General features: G+C 38.2%; 1 protein-coding gene across 3 annotated transcripts in view; it reads right to left on the bottom strand.

The window, feature by feature from the left end:
- Window positions 1-661: 661 nt before the first annotated feature.
- Window positions 662-24,790, bottom strand: part of NCK1 (NCK adaptor protein 1) — a 63,879-nt gene continuing 39,750 nt past the window's right edge. For 2 of the 3 annotated variants that reach the window (XM_072407616.1, XM_072407617.1), the window contains 3 exons: window positions 21,587-21,830; window positions 4,781-5,490; window positions 662-2,177 (listed from right to left, as the gene is read on the bottom strand). In XM_072407616.1, coding sequence (XP_072263717.1) covers window positions 1,983-2,177; window positions 4,781-5,490; window positions 21,587-21,812 — 1,131 coding nt within the window. In that variant the 5' untranslated portion in view covers window positions 21,813-21,830 and the 3' untranslated portion in view covers window positions 662-1,982. Of the gene's footprint in view, window positions 2,178-4,780; window positions 5,491-15,820; window positions 15,949-21,586; window positions 21,831-24,790 lie in introns of those variants that run through there. The other variant, XM_072407618.1, reaches the window with a different exon arrangement.

Genomic DNA, 24,790 nt, shown 5'->3' with positions numbered 1-24,790 from the left:
GTTACAAGACACTTGAAAGTGGAACTTTGAAAATTGATCAGGCGGGTGTTTATTGGAAAAAGGAACAGGCAATATCACTAAAGCAATAACTATTCTTACCTGCTTGTTTGCCACCCAGCTGTCAAATTGTTCAGAGCTACCCATGCGAAGCCGTGATCAGGCAAGTAAGAATAATTTGTTGCCAGGTATAATCCGCCAATCCCGGCTACCTTTGCAGCTGCCAAGACTAAATGAACTTGGATGGCCAAAGATCAGAAGAGAAGGAGAAAGAAAATGTTGGCTCCGACGATGGAGTGAATATCAACGTTGTTTAGTTCCGCTCATTTAAAATTTAAAAGGTTATATTATGTGCAAAAGAACACATTTATCATTTAATAGACAGTTGAGCTTCATGTCACTGGTTCTGACCAAAGAATATTTCCAGGTCCAAGGAGTGCTAAAAATAATGACCCATTCACCCTTCTATGAACCACAAACTATACAAAAAAGAACAACTGCTCTCCAGTAATATTCTCTAATAGGACCGCTTTTCTGGTATTAAGGAGTAAAGCACTGAATAGGTGTTCTCTCAGAGTTTAATACCAGGGGAGCTCAGTTGTACATCCTACTGATTTATATAACACGTAAATCATGCAAAAAGGAGACAACAAAAACAGGCAGGTTTTTTTTTTTCTATGGCATTTACTGGACAGGAAGTCAGCCATGTCTCTTAAAATACTGATCTTAACGTTACCTTCAGTTTAAGTGTTTTCAGTTCTAAGAATATCAAAAACGTTTAAATATTTGTCCATGAATCTTAATAAATTCTCATTCACATAAACAGTTTAGGAAAATTATACATATTATGGATAGTGGCTATAACCAATACCTACGATATTTTCTTCCTCCACTTCTTATAAATCAGCGTGTTTTAGTTGTGGGAATACTTAATTGCCAATACTAAAATAACTAAAGCAGACCAATAGTCAAAGTAAGACCCAATCAACCCCTGAGCAATTTGTGCCTTTAAAGTCTTAAAATGTGGAAGCAGTCTTACAATAGTCAGCTAAGCTACAGACCAATTTCGAACAGACCAGTTTAGTCTCCGTTAGGCCTTTGGTTAGAGATCCTGAAGGTCAGACATGCCAATTCTTCTCAGGATAATGTGGTCAACGGTTTGCAGCACAGCAGATTTTTCTTGGTGGTTCTTGTTCTTCTTCCATACTAAGCAGGTTCAATGGAACTTATTTTGATGATGGGTTTGCTTCAGATCAACCACATACAGATAGCAATTGCATAACACAGCCAGCAGAAAAGTAAATGACTGATAAAATACGACATATTTTAAGAATAGGAAACCTTACAGCATCTGATATGACTACTTTGTATGTGGATGCATTAAATATTTGAATATGCAAATAACCTGGAAGGCAATCAACAATTTGTAAACAAATAAATATGAAATGTCCTGGATGAGAACAGATGAAGAGACAACCAGTCATACACAGTGCCAATCTGATAAACAGCAAGTGCGACAAAAGGACAAGGCTTAATCCACAGTGAAAACAGCATTCAATCAAGGCCACAACATGCCTTTCAGATTCACAGTCCGGAGCACAGAGTGGGCAACACAAAAAAGCAGCACAAAGATGTAATTTTTGAGTTCTGGTATGAGATGGTAAACCACAATCCCATAGCTCAGAACAGCAAATGTAGAGAAAGATACATGTTGTTGATACAAGTCTTTGATATGTTACAATAATAAGGCAGAATGTAGAAAAGAAGGAAGATGTACAGAGGTGGAAGTGTGTAAAGTAAATAGAAAATAAAATGATAGCATAATCCGATTCATAATAAGAGTAAGATAATACAGGTAATGTCCTTCTCAGCAGGGCCAGGAGATGCCTTTGGTTCACTAGTGGGGTTACCAGTCTATACAAATCCAGTCTTTCGGTGAATGTACCTAACCTGGAGTTTAACTCTTCACGTGCCACAAGTTGTTCTCAAGACAAAGGTTTGATTAGATAAAGTTTCTCGCCATGCTCGCTGGTAAAAATAGGAGCCTTTTTATAATGTTCTACCAGTTCCTCCATGGTGTTAAACTTGCGCTGACCGATGCAGTACACATTGTCTTTCATCTGTACTTTGAAATGCTTGTTCTTGCCTTGAGCCTTCAGCGAAACTGAGAAGTCATTTGGCTTAAAAAAAAAAAAAAAAAATGGAAAAACATTAGACCACCAGACAATAACTGCAGAACATTTTTTACTTCAATCAAGTACATCAATACATGAAAATAAACTCAGCAGGAATATCCTTCATGATTTTGGAGCCTACCTATTGATTACATGAACTCCATATTACATCACAAGACGGGGAGACTGTAGGGCCAAACTCAACTATCAGGAAACAAAGTTTTGTTGATAACCTAAAGCTGCCCATATCTCAAAATCTACTTATCATTTCCACTTGTGGTCCTTTCACAAATATTTATCACATGCCCAGTGGAAATCGCTCAGGTTTGCAACAGGTATAAAAAGTTTGCAGTAAGGTGTGCAGCACTGAAATGTTGCAATGTTAGTTAAACTATATCTAGTAATGTAACATTCTTAGACTGAAGTTAATGGTAATATTTTAAAGAATACCACTAGAACCCAATTAGATGAAATGTTAAAGCTTGCAAATTCTAATATTTTAGATTTGTATGTACAAGCTAAGAATACAAATTTCCCATGGGTAAAGGCCTTGGAGATATATATTTGGGTGCTTTTAACAGAAGCAAGTTACACTGATCTCTTACAGCAGTGGAAGATGGTCAAAAAGAATTGTTATTATGTTTTACTTCTTGTTGATCTAAGAGGCTAGATCACCCAGATAAACATTTTGGGTTTTTCCAGCCAGACCTTATAATTTGGTTTGGGTTTCCACCCATCTTTAGCACTCCTCCATAACATAAAATATAACAGGCAACATGGACTTTATGGGGAAACATGGATGCACAGTCCTATACAGTAACTAAAAAACAGCATAGATATAACTCCCCAACACTAAAAACTGAAATTTAGGTGAATGGATACAGAAATGAGAAGAGGAACCTGTTTAGCTAGAACTTTCATCTAGCAGAGGCAGTGTTTGACATGCACCTATCCACCAGAGTGAGGTCACCTGAGACACGAGTGAACATGACACACAAGCATGTAGGAGCATGTAAGTAGGAAACCATAAAAAAAAATAGTTTAGACATACATTAAAAAAAAAGTAAGCTCACTGAAATCACCCAAGAAGTCATAAGGTGCATGTATCCCCCAATGGGAGTCTGACACAATGAGATAACTGGGCGATGTGCTTTTTTTAGGGGTTGAAAAGTTAGGAATCTCAGTTTTCCCTTAAATGTTTAATAGCATGTATAGCTAATGTTGGGTGCTGACCCCACTGATTGTCTAAATTACCAAAGTTTGGGTATGGAAAAAGAGACATTTTCAGGTGAATCCTGGCTTTCATTCGCTACAGCATTTATTGAAAGTGACAATCTACAAAAAAGTAAACTATGTCACACAACACAATCCTAACACAGAGTGGATCTTAGACAACTCTCCTTTTACAGTAAGATTACTGCAAAATTTAACCTTAACAGGAACTTGTATTTTGGCCGTCCAAAGGAAGCATTATGTTTATCATATCAGTAGCACATACTTACCCTCTCTTTACATTTAGGAATGAAATTAAGATGCCATGTGTTTGCCAGTACATAAAACGTATCTGGATTGTAACAGACTTACTTTGTGACCCCATGTGAAGGTACTGGTGCATGGCAACTGCTCGCTCAAGCATCCAGCACTGTATCAAAGAAGAAATTTGTGTGCTCCCAACAACAAAGAACCATGATTTACCTTTGACGGCTTATCAGAGCATTTGGGGAAGTAGGGAAGAAGGCAAGTACAAGAAAATGATGGGACAGTGGTTAAAGAGGAACTCTAACCAGAACCTCTCTCCTTCCTTATTTGCAATGTCCCTTAAAATGTTTTTGATCTACCTTTAACCTGTACTGTATATCCCTTCACCCTGCGATGTTATTAGTTTTTCTCAGATCAAAGCACAGACTCAAATACACTGTATCTACACATTCCCGTGAATACTGAGGTAGGTATATTTTTTCCTAAAAGCTGAATTTTTGTCCATCCTTTTGGACAGCATACCATTTTATTGGAGGGTTCAATTTATAGTTATAAATATTTTCATTCTCCTTTCTAAACACTTTTTAATTAAGGACCTCCTACACAGATACAAATGTATTGAAACTATTCTTCGAGTGTACCAAGTACAAGGATGGTAAGACAATTGAGGACGGTAGCTCAGTGGTTAGCACACTGGCGCCGGGTTCACATCTCCACCAGGACAGTATCTGCATGGAGTTTGCAGGTTCTCCCCATGTTTGTGTGGGTTTCCTCTCACATTCCAAAAACATGCAGTTAGGTAATTGGCTTTCCCCCTAAAATTGGCCTTAGACTGTTATGACATATGACTATGGTAGGGAGATTAGATTGTGAGCTCCTTTGAGGGATAGTTAGTGTCATGACTATGGACTTTGTACAGAGATGCATAATATGATGGAGCTATATGAATACTGTGTAATAATGACATTAATTCAGGAGTGACTTTTGAAGGCTGGGAATTAGCCTTTCAGCTGTATATTAACAATTTATGCTTTAGATTTAGTTCTTTAGTAGCTTCAAGGCTACTCTAATCCTGCAGTTTGTCAAGCTCCAATGAGCATAAAGGAAAAAAAAAAAATATTGGAACTTACCGAAGATTCACTATCTCTGATTAGGAAGTCCCCCTCATTTCCTCGTTCATTGAGTGCCATTTCTGCCTGATGTCTTGTTACTTTTCCATAATACCAAGAATGGCCAGCAAAGCGTCCAGTGACAGAAGGCCCTATGTAATCACAGCGGGGTGGCAATGGCTCATAACCTGAGCTGGGTTGAAAGTTCTGCATTATTGTGACATAGTTCTTTGGTACAAGACCCACTAAGCCATTGCTCTTACGGCATTTCCACCATTCAGGATCATTTTCTGGCTTCTCAATTACATCCATCATTTCACCCTTCTCAAAATTAAGCTCTTCCTCGTTGGATGAGCTGAAAGGATACAAGGCCTGAACCACATGGAGCGAGCGGCCATTGTTTAGATTGTTGACAACTGCTGCCAATTTTTCAGACAAAGTTCCTACTTGTTCACCAGAGGGGCTGTCGTTCTCCTCAGTCACGTAGTTTGATGGAAACCAGCCTACACGTCCATTGTAACTGCCCCGCCACCATCCGTCACTGCACTTTTCCATTACAATCACCTTTGTGCCTTTTACCAAAGATAGCTCATCATCCCTTTCAGCTGTGTATGTGAACTTAACAAAGGCTGGCATGTTAAGGTCATACAGACGTTCTGTGTCTGAGAAACTTTCATCTGCTGCTGAAGATGAATCGGGCATGTTTGTTTTCCTCTTTACTTTTCCAATACCTGAAATAAATAGGATAAAAGAATTTAGAACATTTGTGCATTTTAGACAAAACAATTTTTCTCATGGTCGCCAAAAGAAAAAGAAAAGGATGAATCGCCTCTTATCACCTAAAGCAAGAAAAAGGGCTTTAGATAAATGGATTATTCTTGACTAGTGAATTAAAGCATTACTAGACCCGAGTATGTTTTGGATATAAGTAGGACAGGACATGACAAGTAGTGACATGAGCAACACTGTCTCCATGATGAGGACAATAAATGGTCCAAATACAGAACTCTCTTCCCAACTATTCATTTTAAGATCATTACAGAGGACAAGTGGGCACTCTATGCGTTTGGAGGAAAAAAAAGTTTAGGCTCTAAATGAGGAAGAGATTTTTTACTGTAAGGTCTGTGAAAATGTAGTTTCAGCAACTACTATAGATTGCTTTAAGAAAAAGCTGAATGCTAGAAGCACAGAATATAACTGGTATTAACGCTTTAGGAGTAAAGGTAACAGGCTGTTGATCAAGGGAACATTTGATTGCCTTATGGAATCAGGAAGGATTTGTTTTGCCTTCCTCTGGGTCAAGTATGTCCTAAGGATTTTATATCTGGGATAGGTTTTTTTCCCCCTAGTGGTTGAACTTGATGAACTTATGTCTTTTTTTTTCCAACCTAACCAACTAATACACATAGAAAATAATATATTCATCTGAACAATCCTTGATCCTGACTGATGAACATGTAGTCCATGTATAACAAACATGTAGCCCAAAAGTTATTATTTATCAAAGTGTCTAATATAAAAGCCTATATTGCAAAACAAGCAGAGCAAATGTTAAACATTTATTTTGCTATTGTCAGTGAAAGCATAAATATGTGAAATAATACAGATAAGTGTCTAAAGAAAGAATTGAGGAATAAAATGTTTGGTAGGATTTCAATTTAAATTCCATAAAAGTCTGTACTATCATCCATGTATAACAGATTTTCAAAAAGTGTTTCTTGTTCTTTAAATGTTTCACTATTCCTGCATTCATTGTGGTTTTCATTATTTTTGCTACAACAAAGGGTAAAATAAAGTGCCCATTTTTAAATGATTTTAGAACCTGATGGATATAGAACAAGATGCCAGCCTCTACCTGTAATAATCAATGCCAGCTTTGACAAAATTTAACCAAAGAGTCATTAATCCTGCCACTCCCTGACTTGTGATGACAGGACTCTCAGCAGTGTTCTTACAACTGATAATCACACGCTAGAAATCGTGCCTCCGTGTCTTAATGATGCCGGATGCATTTCAGCTGTTTAACATTTGGTTGCTGGAATTATTTCAAACATTCCTTCCTGAGACTTTAATGTCTTTTTCCTGTTGTGCACAGCAGCATCCTGCTAAAATCTTCTTACAAAACACCTCCTAAGAGGCAAAGTATTATTTCTAGCTTGCAGCTGAACTACGTAATACTTCTGTATTACATGTACAAAGTATGAAAGGAAAAATGTCTTTTCTAGGTTGTAAGTGGCCATGCTGCACCAGGATTCAAACACAAACACACCCTGTCAGCCTCTCCCTCCCCTCTATGAAACTCAGTTTTTTATTTTTTGTAGTATCTACTAGATACATAGGAGCTAAAGCTATTCCCTTTTAAATCTTGGTGTTCTTTGTGTTTTTTTCCCCAAAATATGTGCAGCAATGCAGCACAGAACATTAACACCTATGTTTTGCCTCTGCGAAGAAGTCTCCTGTAATGAAGACTGGTCATTCCTGCTCTCTCCCTTGTACAAGATGTGACTAGTCTTGCATCTGCCCTATTTTTTTGCTGGCAGCCTTTAGTGAGTGGGTTGCTGAGATTCACCCACAGATATGCTCTCAGCAGACTATGTACAGAACAGTAATAAGTTTACTGCAGCTTTCACGTGGTAATTATCTGGAATGTAAAGGTATTTTGTGGAAACAAAGTTTTCTTTTGGCAATAGCTGAAAATATTAAAATGAAAATGCTTGCACTTAAGTTCAGCTTTCAATCCTGGCAACTTCTGACATCCTGATACCCCCAGTGTAAAGGTGTCTATCAGATCCCCCTTTTATTTGTATTGCTGCCAAGGGTTCCCATTGAGGATTTTTTTTTAACTGACTTGTTTTCCAATATTACAAGGAACACACCACCAAAGGGGGGAATAATAAGGAAATTTAGATACTTGTTCCCATGTCAAGTGTAAGGGGGGTTATTCTTCAAATCGGAAAATATTTTCTTGCTTCCTGAGTCCACAGGGCAAGAACAGAAGGAAATCTTTATAACAAACGGATGGAGGGGACTGATAAGGGTTTTAATCCTAATTAGGTTTATCACAAAATAATATAAATATATATATATATATATATATATATATATATACATACATACAAACTGTTAGATGTACTTTATGTTGGTACAATAATAAGTCTGCCTAGGTGTCAGCACAGTGGTCCATTACCAGTGTTTGACAACCACACCAGCCTTGTCACAACATCAGCTCTGCATTTAGCAATGCTGGTGCTTTCCAATAAACCTTTGCACGGGCACTAGATTTTCATCAGTAGACAATTGTTTGGGTGAAAATCTGGCATCTGTACAGGTGAGTAATGACTGACCACCTGCAGGACGATTGAAAGTCCTTTCTGCTCATGCCAAAGAGTCTTTTTGTACAGCAAAACTTCTGAAAAAATATATAGTATCTTCAATAAAAAACAAACTCAACCTGTTATTAGTGAATACAAACCTAATATAAAAAATACTTCTATAATAAAAAAGGCCAGATTGCAAAAAGAAAAAAAATAGTTTTTGCAATGGTGAAAAACAAAATTACAATAGGCACATAAGTATAACTATGTATCCGGAGTTTGTTTCCTTTACCAAAACCTGACAAGTTGTCTGGAGAGTCAGAAAGTCAGAGGGTATCTGACATTTCACTATGGTGGCCTTCAATTGTATAGAATAACACATTGTACAACAAGAGGACTGGAGAAAGTGTGAGGTCATGTAGTTGAGGATACCCAGATGTCAGGTGACCTTTGGCCTTAGCAATTGCAGCTCCCATATTTCTATCAAGAGAGAACAGTTACATTTGTATTCAGTTTAAAGATCGCAAAATAGAATCTCCTTAAGGTGCGTACACACTTCCAATTTTTATCGTTCCAATCGAACGACGAACGATCGATTGGGCAAAAAATCGTTCGTAAAAAAATAACCAACGACGCCGACGAACGAGGAAATACATATATAGTGACTGCTGATATTGCACATTTCTGTGGCCTCCACCTCCTGCAAATCATTACAAGCAGGTCTCTATTGTGGAAAGGGACAGGCGATGTCCATTCTGCAATGAAACATACTTACCCACCTGATCGCTGTCTTCATCTGTCAAGGAACCACTAAGACGTGTATGTGCAGCTCAGTATAAGATACAGGGATACCAGACATATCCCGGTTTACCAAGCATTTGCTGGGATTGAATAAACTCTCAGGAGCCTACATGGCATCCCAGCCCGGTCAAATAAAGACTGCCGAAGACCTGTAATGGTGGCGCCTGCACCAGACGCTAGAAGAATCCAATCTAGCTAACCAATCCTCGACCAGGGATCAACTGGCAAAAAGTTATGTGGAAAAACACAGAAATTAATTTCCTCTTCTTCAGGCAGGATTTGGCAGTGCTCAATACAGCTATAGATTTACTTTAAAATAATACTATGCAGTATTTATAGAGCGCCAACATATTACGCAGCACTGTACAAAGTCCATAGTCATGTCACCAGCTGTCCCTGAAGGGGGGTCACAATCTAATATCCCTTCCATAGTCATATGTCTTTCATACAGTCCAAGGTCAATTTTGTGAGGAAGCCAATTAACCCAACTGCATGTTTTTGGAATGTAGGAGGAAACCCAGGCAAACACAGGGAGGACCTGCAAACTCAATGCAGGTAATGATAATGACTTTCCTAAAAACGCTTCAAAATTTTGTAGTCTTGATTTTTTTTAATCTTAAAGAGAACTAAACTCAAAATCCCCCAACAGACAAAAAATACACTTACCTTCAATCCTGCAGGGCAATCCGATCAATCCGGAGGTGTCTTCTATCGGGTCTCGTGTGGTCCCGGTATCCGTCTTCGGGCCAGCACTCCGGGTGCCGCCATCTTGGCCTCTTCTTCCTATGTCACCCAACCCAGGCGCAAGATCGGGTGACTTAGGTTGGAAAAAAACTTGCCAATCTCACTGCGCATGCGTGAGATCAGCAATTTTTTTCCTTTTTCACGGAAAGGTTACTTCTGCACATGCCTGAGATGCACCCAAGAGCCTCCCCGGATGAGTGACGTAGATATCCTGGGAGACTTTATGCTCCCGTTCATTCTCGATCGATTAAGAATTAGGGGGTGGTGCTGCACCTTTTTTTTTTTTTTTTTTTTTTTATATAAAGGCCTGTTGCACAAAAAAAAAAAAACACACAGAATTTTTACTTTACATTAAAGAGTTGTCTACCCTTTTATGTAAAGTGAAAATTCTGAGTTTAGGTACGCTTTAACCACAGCAGCTGAAATCTAGGTGCCTAAATTAAAACCTTAAACATTTCTCAGCACATATAATAAAATGACTTCATGCCATATTTTCATCCGAGATACTCATTAAGGATAAGTAAAGTTTGGATTATGGGAATTCTCCACTCCATCTGTGCTGCGGGCTCAACTGACATGTGACCTCAACCGCTGAGCTCCAAAGGATTAAAAGGGTACAGCTTTCTCATGTCCTCTTGACAGTGCGCTGACACAAGGGGGTAAAAGCAGACTCTTTAGAAAGCCTCTGGGACAACTTAAAGGAGGATTAGAACATTCTAATGGAGAAGATGTAAGTGAGTCATTAGAGGTTTAAAATATATTAAAGTACATAACCAAGAGCCCACCTGAATATTTATTAGTGATTTACAATATTCTGCAAATAACTTTTTTTAAAATGTACACCAAAAAAAATAGAAAGTTGCAGGGCAAGTCAACATTATTACAGGAAACAAAAAATGTAATTTAGGAGCAGACATTTGGTTGTTGAAAGGTTAAAGTCAAACATGAAAATCAGCTATGCAAATAAAGAGTACAAAGATAACCAACAGCACCAACAGCAGATATTAGTAGCCCTGCATCATAGGACTCCTTTTCCAAATATATCATATAGGATTAGGAAATCAACCTTAGGAAATCAATTAGGAAATCAACCTAATTACTTTTTTTGCACACGAATACACCAATTTTGATACTTTGTGTTATTATAGTTTGAAACCAAATTAAAAACACTCCTGAAATAACCTATTTCAAATATTCAGCCCCCAAGAAAAACAAATTTGCTTTAAATTTTTCCTCACTCTTAAATCAACTGTGTATGGATGCTTTATGTTGGCCTTGGCATGATTCACAGGATTTGATCACCTTTCCTTTGCATTGTACAATCTTAAAAAGAAACCTGTGCTAAAATATAATTAAGTGACTGACGAGGAATGCTCCCATTGGCTAATGATTGGCAGGGAGTGCTCACCGCAGAGATACATCAGGGGACCTCTCTGCAGTGAGCATTCATACATGCCTGTGCCATCAGCATCCCCAGCACTGCTCAGTGTAGGATGCAGAGATTCCCTTCATATCCCACCTTCCAATGTGGCTGCTGGGATTAAATGGGGGAAGAATTCGTAGTGTCCACAAGATAGGATAACAAAGTGTTTATTTTTCAGTTTTCCTCACAGGAAGTGAAATCGATGCTGCATTTTTGTCAAGGCCAACATGCATTATCAGTACCTGCTGAAAATGTTTTAACCAATGCAGCCAACATATCTAAGGATTTTTGAGCTGCAATATTACATTTTTGTTTGTGGGTTTAGATATATGTATCACAGGCATTAATATTAGAATAATTTAAGCACAGATATAGCAATATATTAGAAAAGATACACAGTATAATAAAAGGCTAACCTTAGTCTTTACATAGGACTGCACACTCCTAGCATCATGTAAATACAAACTACAAATAAAACTATTCTGAAGGTTAGCAAAACTGGCCTTCTGTCCTGTAAAATGATACTCAGATCATTATGAGGAAATCTATTTTGTCATAATAGAGACTTTTCTCTATAAAGGGGAGGAGGGGAATGACTGTCCCAGCTGAGTGATCCCACATTGTAACTCTTTTCCTGAGACATACAGATGTTTCCTGTCACCTAGATAATCCATTGCTGGTTACTTGTACCCAAGCAAACTCTACAACTGGTATTGTGTTTTTGTTTTAGCCACAACTGATTGTAATAACAGAAGAAACAGTTTAAAAAAAAAAAAAAAAAAACATATGCTTTGCTGGATAGGCACCCCTACCCCAAAAATTGTATAACAAGTACTGTTATACATAAAAAGCTAGGGTAATAGTAATCTTGCCCCTGACTTCTGCTGCACGTCACTATCATTTTAGAGCAGAATCTTGAATCAAATTCAAGCTTCTATGCTTTGCCTTAAAATCCCTCCACATTTCTTGTCTAACTTACCTTTCTGACCTGATAGAAAAACACTCCCTCAGCCGCTCTCTTCGCTCCTCCAATGACCTCCTAATGACTTCCTCACTCAACCTCATCACACTCACGGCTCCAAGATTTTTCTAGAACTGCCCCAATTCTCTGGAATGGTCTTCCTCGTCCTTTTCGGCTTGCTTCTACTTGCTGCTCATTTAAAAGAACACTCAAAACCCTCTTTTTTTTCTTTTTTTTAAACATGCCTACCTATCTTATTTTGTCTCTTAAACCGTCAGTACTTCCCACCACTACATATCTCCCCTACTATTGTGTGGTAATTCCCCCACCTCCTAGATTGTAAGCTCTTCAGGGCATTGTCCCCTTCTCCTACTGTGACACTGTCTGTATCTGTCTGCCATTTGCTACCCCTATTTATTGTACATTGATGTGTAATATGTTGGTGCTATATAAATCCTGTTTATTAATAATAATCATGCTGGGATGTTTTTGTTTTTTTTAACCACTGAGCAGATGAAATCTTGTGGGTAGACACTCCAGTCCAGGCTTCTTTCCCTGGCTTTGGTTTCTATAGGACTCCACCGGGAAAGGTGGTGATGCCATTCTAGTCTAGATGCTGCAGGTAGAAGATGGGGCTAAGGAAAGTACAACTTTCTTCTATATGGTACAATTTTTGCCTACTGGAAGGTATTCATTAAAGTATGACTGAACTTAAGTGAAGGTTCGCTACCTTATAATGAGAAATCTAGAAATTTTAACTCAACACAAGCAGTACTCTTAAAAATGTAAATTGTCAAAATTCCCCATGCAAAAAAGTGTGCTTCCGTTTTTGTCTTAGGCCTCATTCATACCATCAGCACTGAGCTACACATCTTCTCCAGTTTTTAAATCTTTACTTTCTGAATGTGTGCTGCTATTTCTTGAAAAGTTAGCCACCAATCATCAGATCACCAGTCAATGTGGAGCCAACGGTTACATCAGCTCTGCTTCGAGAAGGCAAAGCCCTGGTCTCCTGCACACATGAACACAGAATGTGGATAATGGGACTAAAAAAAAAAAAGCTGCAGGGATACCCCAGGCAATACTGATGACTAGCCCTGTGCACCTTGCTTGCCTTTGCAGGGCACAGCTTAACCAGTTGGTTAACATTAATACCTTATGATAACATTTCAGCAACAAGCACAGCCACAGCCGAGATTCAAAAGAACAGCTTGTGAAAACAAAAGCATGCTAATATTAAAACATATGACCCACTATTATCCATGGGTGGTTCATTTGATAATAAACTTTGTTATTCTAACTCACCTAATGTACACAAGTCACTCTTTTAGATGGTAAACACTGCCAAGCTTTTCCTTTTCTTAGCACATGACATGCAAGAATTAGTCTAAAGGTTTCGACTGTCCACAAGTTCAGGTAAGAACGTGAACATCTGATTGCCATTAAAACACTATTCACTTTCCATAGTTCTAGATCTCATAATCAGCTCTTTTGTTTCTAAATTCCTGAACTGAGAATTTAAAAACCACACAATTGTTATTTTTCTTACCAATTTATTGCATGGGGAAAACAAATGTTCACGTTAAAGCAACAGGTTCACTTCATAGGCACCCACACCAGGAGAATATACGCGCCTTACTTTTAGGACTTCCTTACCTGGGCAGACAACCAAGAAAAAACATATACCCATACTGCAGAAGGGACAGGTGATCCCCATTCTGTTGCAAGTGTCGCCATCTTATTATATCACCTCTTCCTGATTTTTCTCTTCAGCTATCTTGACTGGCCAGGTAGGCAGCCACAATGTGCCAAGTATCTCGACATCGTATTATTATTGTAAATAAACAGGATTTATATAGCGTCACGATAACTGTACTGAAATTTGCAACTGCCATGTCAAGGATTCGTGGCCTGTAAAACAAATGAACGCAGCAAAAGGAGACAGCATGGGCCTGGTACAAGAGAATGTAAACAGAGCATATACAAGAAAAGCACAAAGAACACACACACCAAATGTACCATGCACATATCCAAGTAAAAACTGGAGGCTGCACAGGGCTGACATGTGGGAACATAAACAGAAGAAAATGTTACAATCTCTGGCAAGAGATTCACCACTCTGATTGTCCTTTTAACAAGGGCAACTGGAAGGAAAGAAAATCCCAAATATATTTTATTTAGGTAAAAATGTGACATTTATTAAAATTTGACTTAATGTTAATTTAACCTCTGTGACCTAAAACACACGCATCAGGACTTTACTTATAGTAAATGTCACATTCATGAATAGACATATCATAGGGGAAAAGGGGGTATTAAGGTTTTGGATCCAACGCCCACCCAGATTCAGCATTTAAAGCAGAACCTAATCCCGGATTACTCATCTGCTCCAATTCCCTTGCAGGGTGCAAACCATCTTTTTCATCCTCCTTGCGATCTTCAGCCATATTGATTGGCTAGGCAGGTGCAGGGAGTTGGATTTATTCTGGGCATGCGTGGATTAAAATCAATATGCCAGGTATCCTGGCAAAACATGCACAGCTAAGCTTTTTGCCAGAAACTCGGAGTGATCAGGCACGTAAGATTATTGCACAAGGTACATTGCCTGTCCCCTTTTACAATAATGACCCTAATGGCCCGATCATGTCATCTTAAAAGTTGAACTTTAGTTCCGGTTTAAGGTTTTGGATACACAACCCACCACAGAGAAATAAGCAGGAAGCTTTCATTTAGGTGGTGTGTGTGGGGAAATGTACTTCTGAGTTAACAAACAAAACTCCGGCTCATTCAGTCACCTAGATCAATGTCTGCACACAGGGCAGCACCTTCATGCACAGCACATATTGGATGACTAATATGACAGGTGTCATGAGCTGGGTACACACACAATAAATGTCACTGGATCATTAGTGATCATTTCTAGAAAACAGCAGCAAAACTGAGCACTGTACAGACAATGCTGTTCTGTTCTGGGAAGGAAGAGGGGGGGTGAGTCGGAGGCAACCCACTGCATCCTTCCCAATAAAAAAAAATATATTGGTCACTGATGCAGCAAATAGAGATATTTTAACTCAAGATCAGCATTGAAAATCTAATATCTGTAAAAGGCTTAATATTTGTAAAATTAGCACCTGAACTGTTTATGCAATACAGCATACCACAACACATGTTCATTGTTACTTTAGGATAAAAGGCACCACAATGTACTGTACATATACCTGTGCAGAAACGTGTTATAGTAAACTGTCCCTTTTCAAGAAACTGGATCACCACAAACCCACTCTGTAAGGAAAGCACATTTCAAAGTGCACATCTGACATTCTCCTGACTGAAAGGCGAGTATGCAGATACTGTATGTGCGTTCACAGGCTGGCTGGGATTTCATTTTTGTTCTGTAGCAACAGGAAAGCTTTAATGAACTATTATCTGTAGATGCCGGTTTCAGGTACTTTCATGCCAACACAAACTGGCATTGCAATGTTGTAAGAAAATGATAATTTCTACAAACACATAGCGACATGTTCAATGATTACAAATCTTCCAAACTATGAATTGTTCTCCACCTTAAGTAGTCAGAAGTAGGTGAAGAGTACAGAATGTCACATCTAGCAGGAGAAGCAGGAAAGAAACGTTCACCTGCACTAGAGCAAACCACCCAGAGAGATATCCTGTGCAAAGCACTGGAGAGAGGGGAGGGACTGTTCTCAACCACAATGCACTATGGAAGCAGTGATTAAAAAAGAAGCATTGTCCTAGCTGAGAGAAGGAGACAACTACAAGTTAGTTACAGCTGATCACCCTGCAGGGCGCAGACTTACTGAACCAGTGTCTGAAGAATTTGCGAAGATCCATTCTTTTCATGGGGAGCTGGGTTTCTGAACCTTCTACCTCTCTGGAGCCCAGCCTAAAATTTTCTGCCCCTGTGGTGGGGGGAGGCTGGAGAGAAGCTGTCACATGACCAGGCCCTTCCTACGGAAACACAGTCACTTCTCTGGCCGGTCCTCCCTTTTCCTTAACCCTATGGATTCCACAGAAGCTAAATTAGCAGAGCTGACAAAACTTCTCCCTGCTCGCCATTTAATAATTAGAAAAGCACAGCCCTTCAACCATTTCCAAAGTCTAAAGCTATACTGGCACTTGTAGTTCCCCACAAACTTTTTTAAAACTTTTTATTTACATGAAAAGTACAAAATTGGGCATAGTAAAATATAAAAATGTTAAGTCAAGTGATAGACGACATTGCACTCAAAATAATCACAAAAACAACTGCTGTGTTTATTCTGTTTGCTGTCTATTACCTTACAACAGCTGGCAAAGAACACAAAGCTGCATTGTTATACTAAATGTACGTCATGCTTTATTTTCTGTGCAGGAAAGGATTCTTCTAGACATTTTTAAAGCTTCCAAGGCCATGGTCAGATCTGCTGTAAGAAATGTGGCATTTATCACTCCGGGATGCATAATATGCACAGCTAGACATCCAGGATTCTTTTCAGGCCAAAAATATGGTTGCATTTGCAAACACCTCTGCAGCCACTTCTAGGCGTTTCTTCTGGGTGGTTTTAAACACCTGAAAAGTTTTTTTGTTTTGTTTTTTACATTCAGCAAGGTCCTATGAGACATTCTGTGACTTTAAAAATGCCTGCTGGAGCGTCTGAGTAGTTCAATGCAATGGGGGCTATTGTGTGGCAAAACCACCTCTAGAAGCTGCAAAAAGCAAGAACCACTCGTTTTAACCATTTTTTAAGTTGATGTAAGGCAGTAAAAATGCTTACAAAATGCCTGGTAAAGCACAAGTGTGGACAAAGCCTGAATGTATTTCACATTAAAAAAAAAAATGGTCCTTTAGTAATAAAATGGTAAATCTTAGATTGTAAGCTCTGTCTGTATCTGTCCGTCATTTGGAACCCCTATTTAATGTACAGTGCTGTGTAATATGTTGGCGCTATAAAAATCCTGTTTATTAATATTAAATCAGAGCTCCACAGATTACCTGCAAATTTGAATCTGATTGGATCGATTTATTACTGAGGTGCTCAGCTATTTAAAGGACAATATGTCTTAATAGGAAATCTGAACTAAAGTTGTTGGGAAACCGGGGCCAATATCTACTTTTACTGTTGGCAATGCTGGATGAAAAGCTGACTGTTTTAGCCTGCTTGTAGCAGAGTTGGCATCATATATCACCCCCATAGTCACAAGAACTACAGCGGGGCTTGTACAACAACCCAGGGTAGACAGGAAAAAGCTGCAAGACACCAGGAATTACACCAACCCCAAAATTTGCAAGAAGGTAAAAGATGAACCCACTTAAGGATGGTCAATGGGGGGGTTAGATTAATAGACAGAATTGGAAACAGTACGCACTTCACTACCAAAGGTAAGTAGAAAAGAAGAAAAGAGCTGCTCTTAACATTACATGTAGGATTGTAGCAGCTAAAAGAATGGGGACAGCACCGGTAGCATTTGTTTAAAAATAAATAAAAAGGCACCGTTTTAAAGTTGCCATTAGATTATATGAAGTAAACAATTTAAAGATATCAAGACCACTTTATTTGTGACATGTTAACCGACCCCTGTGAAAGCATAGGTCTACTTAGAAAAATATAGTAGCCATAAACTAAATAAAGTAGCCAATAAATAGATGTTTGATAGGGCAGGACATTATTGCAGAAAGGGACAGGCGATATCCCTTTTGCAATATTCATTCTTGAACTGTCAAAATCTACTTGCGCAGAATACCTGGCAATGTCAGCTTCCCCTGCGCTTGCCAAGACCAAATGAATTGCATCTGGATCTCTGCAATCGCAGCTCTCATATTATTACTTTAAATGTGAGTGAACCTCTAAAGTAGAACTAAATTCTGAAAGTAAAAGAATGCCTACACACTACATAAAACGCACCCTTAACCTTCCATGCAATCCAGCATCTTCTTAAATTCTTGTAAAGTTTTCTTGCCTTCACTCCAGGACCATCAACTTAAGTTTTGCAAACTTTTTCCTTCTGTTCCATTTCAGACAGAGTCCCATACATAACAGGGAGTTGCAACCATCAGCTAATGGACCATCACACTCCCTGTTGTGGACATTATCAACAGACTTTATTGGGTATTAACCAATTGATTACCCTGCACCTAATTAATAGCAATGGAATAGCGGCTGTTAAACCTTATCAGCAACAGCAATGGTCCAGCTCCTGGACCTACTGATCTTCTACAGAGCACTTTTGTAGGAGCTAAAAGTGGGGAGGGTATCTGGATCTGGTCTCCACCAGCCATATAGAAGCTTTCAAAAAAAAAATTCCTCCCAAGTTACAACATTAATGCTGGGTTACCTAGATAACATTTACCACACAGGTATAAAATGCTTACGTAAAACAAACAAATGTCATTTGAATTCGTAATGATTGCAAACCGCAAAAAGTTTGCTGTTGTGTTTTAGTGACTGCCAATCTAATGTTACAGTAAAGTGACTGCCAATCTAATGTTACAGTAAAGTGACTGCCAATCTAATGTTACAGTAAAATGCAAGTAAAAGTATGTTTCCCTGAGTCAGGGTTGTGAAATAAAGCTATGCTAAATTATAATACATACATTAACTTTAAGCTTTATGAGCTCATCACATTAAAGTCACATGTGATATTGGGATACACATGGGGTGGCACAATTTGCATAACCCACACAACTAAGAAATACCAGGAAGATTCTCTTTTTTGTACAATTTAATTTACTACTCATTACCAAAAAAAACAAAGGGAAAAGAATATATAGCTATATTCAGATTTGGTACCAAATGATAGGCCATTCTGTCCAGGAAAAAAAAAAAAAAAAAAACAATGCATATACTGTTACTATAATGTACAAATGCTAAAATATTTTATGTGCGGAAAATAGGCTTTGCAGAAATGAAAAAAAAGCTCAGGCAAAAGAATATACAGGGTTGTGAGATAATGTACAAGGCGGATACTTGTACACCATCTATCCTATACTTCCATGGCATCAGCACAGGAGAGTGTTTAGTCCAACTTTATTAGCAATCGATGTTGTAAAGTAACAGATCTTTTGGTAATTCCATCATATTCAAATACAAGGTCATTAATAACAAGCAAAGCTCCAGCACCCAAATGGTTTTGGGGGAGCTTTTAAGACACCAATATTTTCTTACGGACATATTAAGATAGAATGCTTTGCAGGCCAGTTGGTATGTGTGTAAGGCAGAAGAGGGCAGGAGTGCTCCAAAAATATTAGGAAGAGATGAAGCTTTACCCAGTTAGAATCGTACAGCTTTCAGTCTGAACATAACCAAAATCTGCAGCCATCATACACCATCTAGATGTCTGCAATTCATACCTGTCAGCAGCTTATTTGGTTATCGGTTAAAACATAGTCGATCTTTTTACCTAAGTATCTAAATTAAATAAACACTGGTTTATTCTGTTTGATAATAAGTAATGTGAGAGCACTCCAAAAAACAGACTACTACCTATTTTAATGGTTTAAGTGGAATAAAGTACAGCAAACCACTGGTATGGTGTTTCTAACATAGCCATAGAAAATTAAAGCTTAACTGTAGAAGTTCCAAGTATGGATAGGAAAAGAGCGTCAAATACACTACTCACTATTACAAAAGAGATAAATGTGGCAAACCTCCATGTCCATAATGTAACCATTCAGAAATATGCACAGGCTTATGTCCCATTCCAATGTCATAATCCAAAACATTCTAATTGTGTAAGCTTTAACCAATGACCAGCACCTTTAGTGAAACTAAAAAATATCAGAACAGACTTGGAACTAACCCAGTATTTATAGGCATTTAAAATGTAAGGATTTGCATATAAAATCACTTGCAGTTACACAAGTCAGAAGCTACAGTCAGTTAAAACAATGCCTCTACATGTATTACATGGAAACTGTCTAGTTGGCTAAAATTTACCTAAAATGGATTATATCCTGAGTGTCAGTTGCGCTGGTTTTGCCAATATTGATATAATGGAGTCATGAAAACAGGGAAACGCAAAAGCCCTTGACCTCTCTTACAACCACAAAGCTTTCTTTACATACACAGTGCTGCAAATTGAACTTTGTAGGAAAGGCAGACTACCCATACCCTGCATATTAAGAATAATTGTATGGGAGCACTGGATATTCATAATGAACGTTGGTACTTAGGTACCAAATGGACAGGAAACATAATGATAGCTTACTATGGACCAGTCTTTAACATCGTCTATTCCTCCAATACCCTCCACAATCTGATCATATTAATACTCCATTTATGAGGCATGGCAAAATAACAGCACAGGTTCTGTACTGAACATCTCTTCATTAATTTAACATCACTTTAAAATGAACACACACACACTGACATCCTTACTAAAATAAAACAGCTCCCACCAGAGAAGAACGCACTTTTCCTAGCAACCAAATATTTGCAGATTCTTACCAAGTCACGTTTGTGCAACTGGCTCAATGCCACAGCAAGAGTCCACAATTGGGCATCTCAGCCTATATATTATTAGGTTTGCTGCACCGCATGTTTCACATCTGGATGGGACTGAAGTAAAAACTACAGCTGTGGCCAAGCTATGGGTACTGAAAAACACATATATTCTTAACAGAGGATTTAGGTCTTATATAACATGTTCTCATGAAAGCGATCTGTACTTGCAGGCAATGTGGAGCACTTTGTGCTCAAAGTTTACAAAATATACAGGGAAATCCTTAACCTCCCGAGCGGTAAGCCCGAGTGTGACTCGGGGTAAAAAAAACCTTCTGAAATACGGTAACCCCAAACCACATTCGGGGTAGCTAAAAAAAGTAATAAAAAAACACTTACCTGGTCCCATCGGTGTCCTCCAGTGTCCTGCCATCCTCTGGCCGCGTCCTCCTTCCTCGATCTGTCCCCCGGCGAGTGCGCTGACGTTTCCCGGGAGTTCCCGGTGACGTCAGTGCATACAGCCATTGCTTAGGGCGCAGAGGGAATTTTAAATTATTATACAAAATACCTGTATTGAAAGCAATACATTGCATTTATATGTCTAAAAGCCGTACATTGTTTTTCGTGAAAATTTATTTTTAAGTATAATATAATAGTATGAGTATAATAAAGTTTGAAAAACAAAATTTTATGTCAGTTTTTTATTACATTTATTATTAAATGTATTATTTTTTTTCATTTATTTAGTATATTATTTCGACATGATTTTATGTTTCAAACTTTATTATACTCATACTATTATATTATACTGTAAAATAAATTTATGTACCACTTTTAGACATAAATCCAGACAGAAATGAACTGCCCAGGAGGTTAAATAAAGACTAATAAAGATTAAAAATCTGTCAGGTTGTCCTGTCACCAACAGGAAGGATGTGCAAAATGAACAGGGCCGGTGAAATGATAAATAGTGTCTGTTGTAAATATTGAAGATAAATTACTCCATAGTGTCTGTAGATTCAGAAACTGGGGGTTGTTCAGAAGCTTGCCTACTCTGTTTGTAAAAAATGTTGATATCAGCAGATATAACAGCAAACATTACAACTTCTAAAGAAATACCAAATAATTGCTGCAAGTAGTGCTTACCCAATGTGTCTTTTAAATTCTTCACAATGGAAGCCTTTCTGGCACTGTTCTTTCGTTCTACATAGTTGGAGGGCACAAAGCCAGTCTTGTTCATAGAATTGCGTACACGCCACCAGGATTTCGAATCATCTAGGAGAAGGAGCCGCTCATTCTTTTTTATGTCCAATTCCTGATCTTGCTGGGCCACATAGTCAAATTTGGCAACCACGACCACCTCGTCTGTCATCTTCTAATCTTTTGTGTACTACAATGATAAAAAAAAAAGCAAAAATTGATGTACTGTGGATGTGCTATGTAGTGGAAATGTCAGGAAAGTTCAAACTATCAGACCTTTGCTTTATTATCTACAAACATTTGACTTTAAATTTTACAATACAATACAGTACACGGTAGGTAAGAAGCAGTTTAACTAAGGTTATATTTAAAGAATTCTTATATACAGCCAAACTGTTAGAAATTTCAATTGCTGGGATATTATGGCTTTTATGTTTTGAATCAATGGGCCCGATTTATTAAAGTTCTCCAGGGTTAGAGAGGATATACTTTCATTAGTGAACTTGGGTCATCCAGCAAACCTGGAATTGATTTTTAATAGTCATTTGCTATTTGTTAGCAAATGTTTTGAATCCTGAACCTGGATTCATTCCAGGTTTGCTGGATCACCGAGCTTCACTGATTAAAGTGTATAATCTACAGTCTTAGGGAGTTTTAATAAATCAGACCTAATGTATCAGAACAGACACGTAGAAACCAAGCTCACTACTTCTGACCCACGAAGTGGCTCCTAGTCAGCAAATCTAAATAATTTACAGCACTGTGTGATATGTTGGCGCTCTATCAATACTGTTTATTAATAAAATCTGACTGAATTCAAACTAAGATACTGATTTCAGTGGATGAATATGACATACATATTATGTGGCGAAGTGGGCAGAAATGGAAGTCTACATTCCAAGTGATAGACAGGTTCAGGGTAGGCAAGTTAGAGCTTCATGGTGCTAGATTGAATGAATAATAAAAATAATGGAAGAAAAATTATATATTGCTTTGAAAGGGACACCAAGCCTAAATCCCAGTAAGACATTTGGAAAAATCTGCTGCCATTGTCATATAAAGGGTTAAATGCTGGCTTGGGCGCTTGTCAAGATTGTTATGTCTGAAGAGTACATAGAGGGTCCCTGCATTGTTGGCAGGGAGGGTTGCTTAAAGCAACTGTTGGAGCATTGTTTGCAGTGAAATATAACTATGTGAGCTTCCTGTTTCAAAGTCTAATCAGACAATACTTAAAACGACTGCCTCAGGAAGTGGAGAAGCGGATCTCGAGCTTACAGAAAACCCAAGCGACTATTTTTACCTAATATCTGGAAGAGGCTACTGTTATTACTAAGCAAGTTCACAAAAACACAAGCATGTCAAAAAAAAACAAAAAAAAACTGTACACTGATTAATGTGATATATTCTCAGCAAAAAAAAGGTCAGATCAGCCATGTACCAGGTTTTTCCTCAGAGTCCCATAAAAAGGGGTACCTAAATGTATTAAAAGTGAACGTTGTACAAAAAAAAAAAAAAGGGCTATGATCTTTTTAATATGGAAAAGCCTTCCCGACTGTAAAAATGTTTTCATGCGTAAGCATAACGTCATCAGTGGCCAATACAGGGAAAAGAAAACTCCTGAGCAGAAGCAACAAAGTGGCAAGGGGGAGCATGAGCATTACATAACAGAAGGGAAGAAAATCGTCCATAACGTACAATGTGCTGTGCAAACCCCTGCATTAGCAAATTCCTATTGGTTCCAAATAGTTTTACTTTAAAGTGGTATGAAGTAAGAATCCCCATCAAGTTTCTGTCAGGGCCTTGTCACAGAAAAAACAAAAAGGAAACCAAAATGAACACTTTTGAATCAGGTCTAGAACAGGACTAATGGGTAATTCTGAACAAATTTCCTCTCGTTACCAGTTGCGAAAAAAGAATATGTTTTCAGAAAAAGGTATTTGCCCAGGAATAAATTAGAAATAAAAACGTTCAAAATTAGAGTTACTTATAAAGATATAGATGAATTCAAACCTCAATCAGCAGTTTACAAGAAAAGGATTTCAAACATCTTCCACAGCACAAATATACACACGCACGCTCTGTACAGCAATTTACTTAAATAAATAAAAGAACCTAGCACTGTTGGTGCTCCTAAACCCCTTTCCCTGGTATTTGAGAGAAACTCTTCTGTATGGAAGCATCTGGCCCATTGCACTCCCAAATACTAAAGAAAGCTCTTTGTACAATAGAAAGTTCTGTTCATTTATATTGCTATGACAATTTTTATAGTGCTCTACACTATCATGTTATACATGGGGTTTATCATTTGAGGCTTTGAAAAATGCAGCAAGGAACTACAAATCAAAAGGCTGCCCTAAAGCAATGCACCCCAACATGCCACATTTTTCACAAAACAGCACAGTCCTAAAGGAATCAGGCCCTTAAAGCAGACCTGTAATCACACTTTTATCAGTTTAAAAAGCTTTTCCTAATATCACCTTCTGAATAAGAACAATTCTGGCTTCTGCTGCTAGCATGTTTGCAGTGGGTTTCCCTTTTACCAATTCTCAGGATGGAGTACTCGTTCCTTTACTTGTAGTTCCGGCCTATAAAATCCTGCACAGGAGCACTACTACCAGTGCACATATCCCATTTATGATCTTGTCCATACATCTTATTCAATCATTTATGGCAAGCAATGCATATATAGTATCTTGCAGCAAACCTGCAGACAATAGACCTCCCAAAGAAATAAATGAAAAGGGAACTCAAGTTTACCTAGTGCCTGTTTTGTACTCCCTCTGATCACCCTTTCTGGGACACTCATGGCTGAGCTAGGGGAGTGGTTTACTCTTACTGACACCAACTTAATAATTATAAATGTAATATTTTATTAGATTTTAAAGTGTGCGTGTGTGTATTTATGTAGAAGATTTTGCTGTGAAAAGGAGCTCTCCATGCAGGTGAAACAAGCCATCTTTAAGCTGCAAAAACAGAAAAAACCCATCCGAGAAATTGCTACAATATTAGGAGTGGCAAAATCTACAGTTTGATACATTATGAGAAAGAAACAAAGCAATGGTGAACTCAGCAATGCAGAAAGACCTGGACGTCCATGGAAGACAACAGCGGTGGATGATCGCAGAATCATTTCCATGGTGAAGAGAAACC

The sequence above is a fragment of the Pyxicephalus adspersus genome, chromosome 4 (genome assembly GCF_032062135.1).
Source record: "Pyxicephalus adspersus chromosome 4, UCB_Pads_2.0, whole genome shotgun sequence".
NCBI classification, from domain to species: Eukaryota; Metazoa; Chordata; class Amphibia; order Anura; family Pyxicephalidae; genus Pyxicephalus; species Pyxicephalus adspersus.
The sequence above is the reverse complement of the archived record's forward strand: the minus strand, read 5'-3'. Positions and strand labels throughout refer to the sequence as shown.